Source organism: Desmodus rotundus, chromosome 11, assembly GCF_022682495.2.
Source record: "Desmodus rotundus isolate HL8 chromosome 11, HLdesRot8A.1, whole genome shotgun sequence".
Taxonomy (NCBI): Eukaryota; Metazoa; Chordata; class Mammalia; order Chiroptera; family Phyllostomidae; genus Desmodus; species Desmodus rotundus.
In genome coordinates this window covers 4,964,960-4,978,294 of record NC_071397.1, presented here as the reverse complement: position 1 = coordinate 4,978,294, position 13,335 = coordinate 4,964,960, and the positions used below count along the sequence as shown (strand labels likewise).

Below are 13,335 nucleotides of genomic sequence, written 5' to 3'. Positions count from 1 at the left end.
AGGTAAGAGGGGCTGTGTGAGGCTCATGCTTCTCTACACAGTGGGTACAACTCACCGACAGGAGTCTCCAGGTTACAGGTCGAACCTCCCTGGGAACCCCTGGCCAGCTACACTTTCTCAGTTCATCTGCAAACAGATAACAGCTTCGTTGGATTTAGCTCTTCCCACAACCTAAAACGAGCCTCAGCCAACCCTGCCTGATGCCTCCCACCATTCAAGTAAGATGATCGCCACCATCACTATCACCACAACCACCAGCACCAGCTACTGACAAGCACGGGGGTAAAGCCCCAAACAACAGCCCTGAGCAGCCAAGTGCCAAGGACACAGCTCTGCAGCAGGGATCTAGTCAGCTAGAGATTAGAGTTAGAGGGGAAGAGAAAGACCAGTAGATGTGGATTTCAAGACAGTCGCCTTGAGGTGGGGAGACCAAAGCCAGAATAATTGCACTATGGTCTACAGGCCACAGAATCCAGTCCCACCTAATTTGGTCCCTAATTTCTAGTAACATACTCTGACTTAATACCTGCATGTCACTGCAATGGGCACCAGATCAGGAGATGCTGGAAAAGTAAAAGAAGGAAGAATAAAGAGCAATAGCTTCCAGGTCTCTGAGAACTCCAGTCACCAAGAGGCCCTATCTTGCCCAGAGCTCACAGGGACTCACCTAAGTCAGTGTTGTGGCTGGAGAGAAGCTGACGGAATTTTTCTAGGCGGGTTTTCTCTCGGACAGTCATTGGGGGTGCCCCAGAAGCGTTCTGGTCTGAGATCCGGGCAACAAGGGGGATGATGGGTCGAAGAGGAAGTGACTGCTGTTTGTGGAGTGCATTCCTCAGGCAGGTATCACCTGAGATGATACGAAAGAGAAAGAAACAGGCTGTGTGAAGAGCACGGATTCTGAGAAACCTCAAACCTGACTGTTCAGTACAGTCTCCTCCACAAGCCGCAGCTGTGTGGTTTGTGGGCTGCCGGAGGTGTCCAGCTGAGGGGCGGCAGGGGATGGAAACCCAGCTGTGCTCCACTCTTTCCCCTGGAGGACAGGCTGTGGTTTTTATCACACATACAAGGCACCTTATGTGCTAACAGAGACTTGGATGCTGAAGCAACTTTGAGAACTTTTTTGGTGACTCCAGAGGGCAATCAAATGTTTTCTTTTTACTCCAACCTGGAACTCTTCTTGGTGCCTAATAATGAGTTTGGGGGCAAGATAACCTGAGGCCACATTCACCTTCTCTGTCCACGTCACAGAGCACACAGGGAACAACACTATAACGCATGCTGCAATATCAGGAGGTGGCTGCGCTCCTGAAGCCCCAGCCCCACTCAGCTGCCCCAAGAGCTGGGAAGGTCAGTATCCCTGGCCCAACTCTCACCCGTTCTTGGCCCACAGTGCACCCTGCACAGGGTGAGAAGCCCTGGCCTATAGCAATCCCACTTCTGGCGGCTGCAGTTCCTTTGTGCTCCACACGTTTCACCAAATGAACCAGCCTTTGATTCTGCTGGAATATAAGTAAAGTGACAGGAACACAGATACAAGCTGAACTCTACGTCTGGTTCCAGACATTTCTACATTAGATGGCAAGGTAGGAGAAATGAGCAGTACAGGACTAACACTTACTGCGTGCTGGTCACATTTACATATTTCTCCTTTGATCCTTACAACACGTGGTGGGAATTTATTGATTTATTGCTCTCCTACAGATGAGGAAACTAGAGCTCAGAAAGGTTAACCAATTTGCAAGGGAGAGCCATGGAGCCACCCTAGACCATTCTGACTCCAAACCCTTATTCATTTTACTACCCCAAAGAAAACTCAGTTTCAATTCTGACTGTCCTTTCATGACTGTTTCATATTCTTTACATATCAGGGCGTTAAAAAGTATCAGTCACAGCAAGAATTAAACAGTGACTACCAGCACAACCAGAAGGTTGACAGAACCAAGTGCCACGGGGTACTTGGCTGGGAAGCCTCATGGAACGCGAGGCCTAGAAAGTGCGGACCACACGTTGCAGTGCTGAGGCCCACGCGCACATCTGACGGCAGCGGCTCGCAGACTGGTACCCCCGGGAGGGAAGCTCACAAAGGGAAGGCTCTGGGTGATCCTGGCTGCACACGGGCAGCTCAGCTCACTAGGGATCACGGAGGGGTCTTCCGCACACTGGAGACCCTCGATCACAGTGCACAGACGCTGTCTGCAGCTGTGGCCCCTGGTCAATCCACACGAAGTGCCCACGGCACCGGACGTTCAAGCTGGGGCCCGAGCCAGGGACAGGGAGTGACTATGGCACGATTTCAAAGGCCCCCCAGCCTAATTTCATGACCACATGCTTAGTCTGAAGCTGTGAAAGAAGGTCTCTTAGAACACGAGCCAAGACATACTCTCGGGCTCTGACATTCTTGTACTTCCTTTTCACCCTTCACCAGGCAGTTGTTTTAACTTTCACTAGAACGACGGCACTTCCTCTCCAGCTCAGAATAACTGGCTTCCAAAAAACCCTTGAGGGCAACATTTCATACAGCAGTGTATGTTTAAAAGTATACACTGAGAGTCCCCATGTATCTGATAAAGCCACCATCACCTCAACCAGTCACTGGAGTCTCCTGAAGAGACACAGCAAAGAGTCTCCTCCTGCTCCCCGAACCTGACAGGCAAGGAGCTGGGACACAGGGCCCTCAGATACGTGCTGCTCCGTGCCTCAGGAACAGGGGAGGCAGCCTTATGCTAGTCACTGGTCCCCACGGCTGAGGAGGCCAACCAACAGCACCGAACACTTGTGGAATTCAGCTAGCAACCTTAAATACAGGAGTCAATATTCTTTAACCTGACCAGGACTAAAGCAATGTGAAGCAAACACACTACAGAAGTTTGGACCTCAGCATAGGGAAAGAAGGAAGAGATTTTCAGGCTGACACCTGGGTGTCAGGAGGTAAAGCCCCAGGTTGCAGGGCCAGGCAGCCATCAAGGTGGGAGAAGCAAGTAGAGCTTATGACCAGTTAGGCTCACTGATGTCATACCTTAGCCTTGAACATGCTTGCTTACCATCCAATGGAAAGATCTGAGTGATGCCCTAAAGAAAAAATGTTTTTATGTAAAATGCACTCTGTTGGAAAGGCAGAGGCTATGGAGGGGGCAGGGTGGACTTACTGGAATTTCTGGACAGCTGGGCATCACTGCTGGACTTTATGACCTTGTAGCTGGCAGGAACGTCAGACGTGGTTGACTGGGACCGTTCTGCTTTCACCCTCAGCTTGCTGTGGTTTTCCAGGACTTGGGCCGCAGTTGCCAAAGCAACTTTTGAGTTCAGAGTTTGGAGAGAAGAGGAGGAAAAGTCCTCTTCCTCATCATCGCCAATGTCCCAAGCATCACTGGTATTCCGGGCAAACTCATGAAAACTGGAGGCCTTCTTATTCTTCAGAGGAACTGTGTTGACTTTTGATCGTTCTTTAATGAAGCTTTAAGAAAGGAAACACCATTACCAAAGAATGGGCTGACACATCTCACCACTTGTTTAATCTGATATTGCTATTATTACAAACCATCTCATACACAATCATTCTCATCCTCAAACAAAAAGCACCCATTACCTATTCCTCGTCTGGATGCATCTAGACCAGCCCTGTGTGGTAGACAGATGTAGCAAGGCAGCAACGCTCGCCAACTGTTCCATGTGCTCCTCTGTGCTTCCCAGTTGCCAGGCACTTAGGCGAGGCCACATGACTAGCTCTGGTTGATGGGCTGAGAAGTGAGACAATTACTTCCAAGTCCAAGTATAAAAGAAAAGGTGTGAGCTCCCTATGCACTTTCTTCCACTGTGGTAACTGATGAGGACCCAGAGGGTGGCGCCCCCCTCGGGTGGGTACCAGGTGAGCACTGGAACGCAGCCTGCCCTGCACCCCCGTCCACCCCCTCTGTAGACATGTAGTGTGAGCGTGGCACACCTGTGTATGCCGATCCATCGACACTTCAGACTTAACCTGTTATGGAAACATAAGCTCAACTACTCCTTAGGCCATAAACTACTGGAGAACGAGAGGTAACTTTAGTCAGACCATATGTAGCGTTAAACACCGAGTTCCAAAATGAACAGGTCGCCCTTTCTCATGCCGTTAAAGTCCTGCTGGCTGTGAGGAGACAGTCTCAGTTTGGTGCCACTCTGTCTATGAGACTATTTTTTAACAAAGTGAGCGACGTATTTGTAAGCAATAAGGCCTGGCTTAGAATTTAATTAATAAGATTTTAGGTTGTCACTGTTTTTTTTTCTTTAAGGTTACTTTCTATTTTGGCAAATGATATTGGTTTTTCATTTACAGAAGTGATAAGGTTTATTTTTAAAAATAAATCTAACTGTGTAAATACAATGAGGTTTTAAAAATGTATTTAGTTTATTTCTGGGCTTTCTACTCTATTCCATTGATCTATGTGTCTGTTTTTATGCCAGTACCAGACTGTTTTAACTGCTATGGCCCTACAGTATAGTTAGATATTAGGTAACGTAATTCCACCAACTTTGTTCTTCTTTCTCATGATTGCTGTTGCTTTGTGGGGCCTTTTGTGGTTCCATATAAATTTTCGAAATATTTGTTCTAGTTCTGTGAAATACGTAATTGGAATCTTGATGGGAATTGCATTGAATCTATAGACTGCTTTGGGTAGCATGGAGATTTTAATGATGTTAATTCTTCCTGTCCATGAACACTGTACATACAGTGTTCCTCTTATTTTTATCTTCTTCAATTTCTCTCTTCAGTGTCTTATAATTCTCCAAGTACAGGTCTTTTACATCCTTGGTTAGATTTATTCCTAGGTATTTTATTCTTTTTGAAGCAATTGTGAATGAGATTGTTTTCGTAATTTCCTTTTTGTTAATTGGTTATTGGCATATAAAAATGCAGCTGCGTTCTGGATGTTAATTTTGTATCCTGCTACTTTGCTATATTCATTGATCAGTTCTAGTACTTTCTTGGTGGAATCTTTGGGGTTCTCTACCTCCAGTATCATGTCATCTATATATAAAGACCGTTTTACTTCTTCCTTTCCAATTTGGATACTTTTTATTTCTTCTTCTTGTCTGATTGCTGTGGCTATGATTTCCAGAAGCAAGCACATAATAGGATAAAGATAGCTTATTCAATAAACAGTGTTAGGGAAATTGGACAGATATGTGAGAAAAATGAAACTAAACCACCTTCTACATCACACACAAGAATACATTCAAAATGAATCAAAGACTTAAATATTTGACCTGAAACCATAAAAATCCTAGAAGAAAACATAGGCAGCAAAATCTCGGACATTACTCATCCAATTTTTTTATCAGATATATCTCCCCAGAGAAGGGAAACAAAAGAAAAAATAAAGAAATAGAACTACTTCAAACTGAAAAGTTTTTGCACAGCAAAGGAAATTGTCAACAAAATAAAAAGACAACCCACAGAATGGGAGAACATATTCGTAAATACATCTGATAAGGGGTTAATATCCAAAATGTATAAAGAACTGACAAAACTCAACACCAAAAAAACAAACCACCCAATTAAAAATGGGCAAAGGGCCTGAACAGACACTTCTCCAAAGAGGACATACAGATGACCAAGAGACATATGAAAAGATGCTCAATGTCACTAATCATCAAAGAAATGCACATTAAAACCACAATGAGATACCATCTCACACCTGTCAGAATGGCTATCATCAGTAAATCAATAAATAACAAGTGCTGGAGAGGATGTCAAGAAAGGGGAACTTTTTTGCACTGCTGGTGGGAATGCAGACTGGTGCAGCCACTGTGGAAAGCAATATGGAGATACCTCAAAAAATTAAAAATGGATCTGCCTTTTGACCCAGCAGTCCCACTTCTGGGAATATATCCGAAGGAACCCAAAACACCAATTCGAAAGAACATAAGCACCCCTATGTTCATTGCAGCATTACTTACAGTCATCAAGATTTAAAAGTGGCCCAAATGTCCATCAATAAATGAGTGGATAAAACAATTATAGGACACTTACATGATGGAATACTACTCAGTCATAAAAAAGAAGAGTATTTTACCCTTGTGACAATATGGATGGACCTGGAGAACATTATGCTAAGTGAAATAAGCCAGTCAGAGAAAGACAAAACTATATGATTTCACACATATGTGGAATCTAAAGAACAAACTGAACTAACAGGGAAAATGGTCACAGATGGAGAGCAGGATGACAGCTAGTGGTGGGGGCAGGCTAGGAGTTAGAGGGACTGAGCAAAAAGGAAAAAGACCTCATGGACATGGACAACAATGTGGTGATTGCTGGCGGGAGGGTGGTATAAGGGGACGAAATGGTAATGGAAAAAATACAATAAAGATTAAATTTAAAAAATGTATTTAGTAAAATAATAGTATAGAAAATGGCCCCCAAAAAGTGAAGCTTTGAGGAACACTGTATTAACTCACTGCAGAAAGAGCCTATTCCCAAGAGTTGGGTAGACCATCCCTGAACTTCTCCCCTTACCCCAGTTCCGGGGGACTGAGCTGTCAGGGCATTTCTAACTCAGTCTCATCCAGCACCCCTCGTACCCCAAACAGGGAAGCAGAGGGTACAGCCTGGTGTAAGTTCACACCTGTGGACTCGAGTGCAATGGGCAAAAACATTCAAATGCCTGCCTGCTTCCCCCAGGCAGGGCAGCTCTGGAGGGAGGAGGCTCCACCAGAGGAGCTGAAGTTCCCTCATTTCCAAGAGATGTTTCTTCTTCTGAGTAGGAACTGTGGTCTAATAATCCATCCCATCTCCATAGACAGTCCAATCCTTATTCTGAGAGATAACTGTCATTAGCATTGATAAATGCAGACTGGTAACTCATACAGCTCTTCAGAATGTCCCTATAATTAACACCAAAAAAGGAGTATGATGTCACTGAGGAATTATTTTCAAAAACTAGTTTCACACAGAGTGAAGGAAAATACATCACATGAATACAAGAGAGAACACATTATTACAAGATGGAACAGCTCAAATGTGATGAAAACAAGATATCATTGTCTCCCCACTAAATTAGCAAAGAGTTAAAGATGCATTCTCTTCACATGACCAGAGTGTAGTGAGACCAGCTCTCTAATATTGTAGGTGGGGCGTATGTTGTATGTAGGTGGGGCATATGGCGTATGTTGTATGTTGTATGTTTTCCTCCTGGAAAACAATCTGGGAACATATACACCGTAAGCCTTAAAATGGCTCATCATCTCGGCACTCTCTCCCCCAGGAGTAAGCCTGTGCTTTCCCTTCCCCTCTTCTTCCACCACAGGCATCTCCTAAACTCTAAGGGACCCACGAGACTTGCGACCAGAGGAGCCCTGGGCAGCGGTAGCTCATCCTGGGCCCACCCCCTGAATCTGTCTCCAAGGCTCCCCTTTCCCCTTCAGTGAGCCAAAGCGTCCCACCTGGGCTCTCCTGTTGCTTCTTCTATCCTACGCCCTTCCGTGTTTCACTGTCCCCAGCTTTAATAAATGTACTCTCAATCACCACAAAAAAGGTTTATCTTCTCTGACCATAAGAATACAATCAGAGAGTCAAACAAAAATGATCTAAAACAGTTACCGGTGTTATTTTGGTTAAAAACTGCAAATAACATAAACATCTAGAAATTGGAAATGATGGATTAAATTATGGGTCAGCCACCAGATGGAATGTTATACAGTGAAAATCACATATTGAGGATGATTTAAGAAAGTAAAAATTGGAGCCAAAATTATATATTTTAGTGGTCTATTTTTTAAAAAATAAATGCACAGAAAAGAACAGGAAGAAAATACATCAAAGTGTTAACAGTGCTAATCTTTTGGGTTGTAGAATTACAGGTGATATTTAATTTCATTTTTATACTTCTCTGAATTATTCATGTTTTCTAAACTGAGGATATTATTTTTATTATTCAATGGAAAATGTTTTGTTGGCTTTTATAAATCCCAAAATAAGAACACTTATAACCCTACTGAAACAATAACTGGAAATGAAGAGAGCCAAGTCAAAGAAAATAAAGAAAATAAAACTGAGGCAGTGCAGCACAAGTGTCTGCACGTGAAGAACCCACTGGAGCCAGAGGACAAACTGCTCCTGTGCTGGGGCTTCATGGTCTGGACCCATCACTGTGCCGGGCGCTCCTGTGTAAAAGAGGCCCAGCCTCCACAACCTGCGTACACACTGCAGAAGCTTCACTGTCAAGAACAAACAGGCGGACGTATAAGACAGACTTGTCATCAACAAAATACTGCATAGAAGTACGTGCTTATTATTACTGTTCTCCCCGCAGGGGCTAAGTGTAACTTAAGACTGCACATGACGAATCCAACAGTGTGATACGGAATACTTTGGACCACAAGGTTTAACTCCTGTTTTTTCCTCCTGGTTGATGTTTCCTAAATACCCTCTCGTATTCTGAGAAGTCTTTAAGTAAACCATCCAATCGAGAGGCTGAGCTTTAACTCAGGGCGAAGAATGAACTGGATGCTGGTGGTCTACCGGTGGGCCCAGCAGATGCCCACCCTGGACTGGACTGCAACTCCTCACCCAGAGACGAGCCTGCCAGGGGTCAGGCGCTGCTGCGCACTGAGCTTCCTCCACCGCTCAAGGAGGTGAATCAGCTGAGTGCTGGGAACGTGTGTGTTTGCTTTGTATTTCTTTACACCTTTTTATGCATTTAAAGTGTTTCCTTATATTTTCTGAAGCAGATGAAGATTCAATATAAGTGAGCTAGGTTAAGAATTGGAATTTACTCAAATAAAGGCTTTGCAAATAGAAACTGGGAGGACATATTCCCACTCAATGAGGAGGAAGGGCTGTCACTCCCTGCAACAGAAAGACAGGAGAGATTCAAAGCAGACCATTTTGAGGCTGCTAGAAATTATTTTAGGGATACCTACCCCACAAAACCCCAAACTGAACTAACCAGTTACAAAAGTCAGCTGTGTCCTGAGAAGAGAGGTCTTTGCGGAGGAAGAGGCCGGTGCCACCTGGGCACAGAATGAGAGCGAGGGCACCTGGAGTACCACCGAGCGCAGACGCTCTAGAGACCAGCGGCAGCGCCAGGCGGGTGAGGCTCTGAAGACTTTCCACGTTTGTTAATTTTGTTCTCTTCAACGGGGACAATACAAACTCATATGTACATAGTGGTTAACATTTCCTGGCTATTTGCTAGATGCCAGACTGTGCTAATATCTACATGTACCCATTTTCTTATTAATGCTAATTCGTGAGTCTGTAAGTACTATTATTATTATTCCCATTGATCAATGAGGAAACTGAGGCTGACTGAGGTCACAGGCAGGCAGCAAAGTCTGGGCTCAAACCCACCTGCCTGCAGACCCTGCATGCTCTCTAACCACACTGCCTAAAAAACTGCAGGGGCGGGTCGAGGCCTGGACGGACCTGCATGCAGCCTGGGAAAAGGAGTCGCCACGCAAATTGAGCACATAACAGCACAGCTATAACATCTCCAGGTGTGCGTGGCCGACAGTCCTAACTTTCTAGTCTTGTAGGAATTAACTTCCTGTCTTCACAGAATAGGCTGTTCGTGTTGGTAGCCAGAATGGGAAGTCATATCTAGGGATGTGGTCCTCGGGGGAAAAATGTCCCTCTTCCCTTTTAACCCCAGTAATCCCAGTAAAAAAATTCAATCCAGGTAATTCTAGCTTGGAGTGTCTCATTTTAACACGGTCCCAACTAAGTTATACCCAACCCAATACAATAATGCTACAGTGTGACTTGAAGTTTAACCAAGATTATTTAAACAGAACCATGTCAAAGTTACAACCAAACTGGCCTGGGATAGACACCTTTGCCACACCTCCTCACAACTCTATGCCAAATTAGAGTTTAAAAAGCACTTCACAGATACTCATTTAATCCTCACAACAGCTCCGTGACCTTAGTCTCATTCTACCTATTTTATGGATGGGGAAACTAAGGCTCCGAGAGGTTAAGTTATTTGCCCAGGATCATGGAGGTAGCAAGTGGTAAAGAAAAAGGGATTCAGGAAGTGCAGGTGAAACTAAAAACTCACAAAAACACAATAAATGGCACACTGAGAGAAACTTAGCTGTCTGTTGAATAACTTAAATGTTAACACAAACACCTACAGATATTTTGAAAAGGGATGGCTACAGGTTATACTGGTTAGAAAACAAAAATTCAATCATTCTGTAATTTGACTAACACCACACTGTTTTACTGATACAGCTGTTCACTCAATGGACATGACTCAAATTTGTTTAGAAAAATGACGCCTGACATTGGTAAGGGATGGGAAGCAGGGGGGAATTCAGTAACAGTCAAATGAACTCAGTCGTCACAACAGCTAGTGTGGCTCTGCGTGAACCGGCCTTATACCTTGGAATGAGGATATCTACTCAGAAAACAAGAAACTGAGAAGCTTGTCATGCCATCAAGTCGCTAATGGGGCCGCTCTGCAATAACACTGGTTTTATCTGAGCTATAAAAATCATTGCAGGCAATATTATCACTAACGGTAGTAATGTGGCAAACTGAAGTCAGCATACACAGATGGGGAACGACTTACTTGCTCGTGCAGTTGAGATGACTGAAGACCCAATGTGAAGTTTCTGCTGTGATGGGGATTAACCACACAGTAATTAACGATGGTCTGAAGTGGAACGATAATCATGTAGCAGGGAAAGTAATAAAAATGTCCCAACAAAGGTATAAAATAAGGGCAATAAATGTTTTGTAGTAACAATCTGGAATTGTAAAATGGTCCAGTGCAAACCTAGATGTTGTTCTATGTTGTAGACTATTACTGCCAATAAACACAGTTTATTCAGTGACAAATACAGTCCTTCCAAATTGCAGAGCTGACTGATTACCTCCACTGAAAGTAGGAATGAAATTCTGCTGAATGATCAGTGAAAACAGTCATGGTTTTACATTATTAGCAGGTAGGAAAACAAGAGTACATAAGGCTGGTCACGGCAGTTTGGGATATGGTGACATTACAAGACCTGGCTGAAATACAGTCAGAGAAAACTCTGTTGTTGACAGGCGCACACAAGGTGTGGTGACTTTAACCCAAGCGTAAAATGGGCTAGTACACCCACTGCCTTATGTATGGGCAGACAGATTTATACGTGAACCAGCGTTTATCAAAGGTCACTATAAAATACGCTGGCGTGGAGCAATTACTAATCAACAAACCCTGGCTGTGAACAAAACTGGCTACAAGGAACTGAATTCTCAATTATGATGCTGCAATTGGAAAGACCACGATGTCAGGGCACTGAGCCGGTTGGTGTTTCTGCAATCCTCTTGGTCTTTCCCACAGGTCACAAGTTAGTTGCTACAGTTCTCAGCATCTCAATTTCGCACTACCACATTGCAAAGCAGGAAACGTGAGTGGAGGCAAAAAAGACATTTTTTCACAAAATGATCTCTCTGATCAAAAAAATCTTTCCAAGAATCTTCCCTCAGGAGACTTTTTTATGTCTCATTTGCCCGAATTCATGAGATGAACTCACCATAGACCAGTGTCACTGGGATTACCAAGGAATTATTGTAAAAGGCCCAAACTAATCCTCTAGGTGCACCATCGCCAGATTAATAGCTGAATAAAACTACATGTATTGAGCAGGGAAGAAGCAGGGCCAGAAGAAACTGTTGGGTGGGTAATCAACAGTGCCTGCTATACTAGCCAACTGTTGTTGGTAAAACCAGGAAATAGAATTCATTCTGCTTGATGGAAACATCACACAAATCTCACAGAAAGCTAACACGAGGCACAAAGTAGGAAACATTAAAGAGAAGCCCGCTGTCGAAGTAAACAAAGGGTTGCATTCCTCATTCCATAAATGCTAACCCAGTGCCCACTACGAGCTACGGACTATCCCAGGTATTAATGGTGTGGCGGCAGACGAAACAAAGTCCCTGCCCTCAAAAAGCTTACAGTCTGGTGGTTTCTGATACGAAAGTTGTGCATCTCACAAAAAAGAACAGCAGTCATACTTACAAAGTAAGACTGTACCTTCTACATACTGGCCAAATTGCAAAAACAATGAGTTGGTAGAATTATAGAAAGTTCACCATACACTGACTGAAGTTATTTTTAAAATATTAAAATACTGGAGATGCATATTTGATGTACCACCTTTCTGGGTACTTGAAATACTTCAGTGTACAGTATCTTCACCTCCACACTGACTGTGAAGAAGGGGTGGAAATTATTACACAGACCCCAGGAGGATGAGAACCTAGGTTTCCTGTACATCTCAAATCATTCCACTTTCATTACAAACTATAGCTCATAGGAATAAGTCTCTAAGATTAAGTATACCCAAAGATAGAAGCCAAAGTTCTTAGAAAATCTGAGATGAGGACCCATCTCCTCACTGTGGCGGAGTGATGGTCCATTAGAGAAAGTTGTGATAAAGTGGTAACTAGGGGTATAGACTCAGCTAGGGTCTCTGTTGTGTTTGAAAATAACTTATCGGAATTTTACTAAAGAAATAGCCTCCAAGGAGCTTTTTAACTCTGTTGTATGGCTAGGTGTCCTTGAGTGCGTCAAAGAGACAGAGGACCTGAAGAAAGCCAGCCCTACAGTTATATTCTATTTGCCCTGCTTCTCAGAGAATAAGTGAAGAAAAGGTGGCAGACCTATCTACATGCAAGAGCAGTAAGCCCCAGAAACCAGATCTCTTGCTCAAAGGAGGTCCTCAATCGTCCAACTTCATGACAATATTTACTCAATAAAGACCTTTCCACCAGGACAGAGAATCCCACACCAAACCCTACACAGATCTGCTTCCTGTGCAGAAAAAAAACTTTTTAAAAAAATTTCCCACTTAGTAACAGACTGTTTAGAGGTAAGATTGTTTACTCCAAAAGAGAGCAGAGAAGAAGGCAGAAAAGGTCAAAAGTCAAACTGGAAACTGTCATTCTAACAAAGCAGGGGAGGGCTTAGGGGTTATGGAAGTACCCACGTGAAAGGAAAAACAAACTTCCAGTCAAGATGGCAGCACAGGTAAACACAGCGCACCTCCCTGCACAACACATCAAAATTGCAACTGAATTAAAAAACAACATTGCTCAGAATCATCAGAAATCAAGTGGAATGGAACAACTATGGATTAAAGAAACCACATCCATCCAGACTGGTAGGAGGGGCAGAGATGCAGAACAGGCTGGTTCCACATCCACATGTGGTAGATAAAAATTCAGAAGGGCTATCTCGGGATCAAGGAGTCCCTGCCCTTCAGGCCCCCTCAGCCCAGGGTTCCAGTGCCAGGAAGATAAATCCCCAAAACTTCTGGCTACAAAAACCAGTGGAGACTGAGTCAGTGGAAGAAACT

At 43.8% G+C, this 13,335-nt stretch overlaps 1 protein-coding gene across 2 annotated transcripts in view; it reads right to left on the bottom strand.

The window, feature by feature from the left end:
* Positions 1-13,335, bottom strand: part of TBC1D22B (TBC1 domain family member 22B) — a 75,716-nt gene that overhangs the window by 45,773 nt on the left and 16,608 nt on the right. For both annotated transcript variants that reach the window (XM_024558122.3, XM_053914335.1), the window contains exons 3-5: positions 3,147-3,454; positions 668-847; positions 56-126 (exon numbers count right to left, since the gene is read on the bottom strand). In XM_024558122.3, the coding sequence (XP_024413890.2) occupies positions 56-126; positions 668-847; positions 3,147-3,454 (559 nt within the window). The remainder of the gene's footprint in view (positions 1-55; positions 127-667; positions 848-3,146; positions 3,455-13,335) is intronic.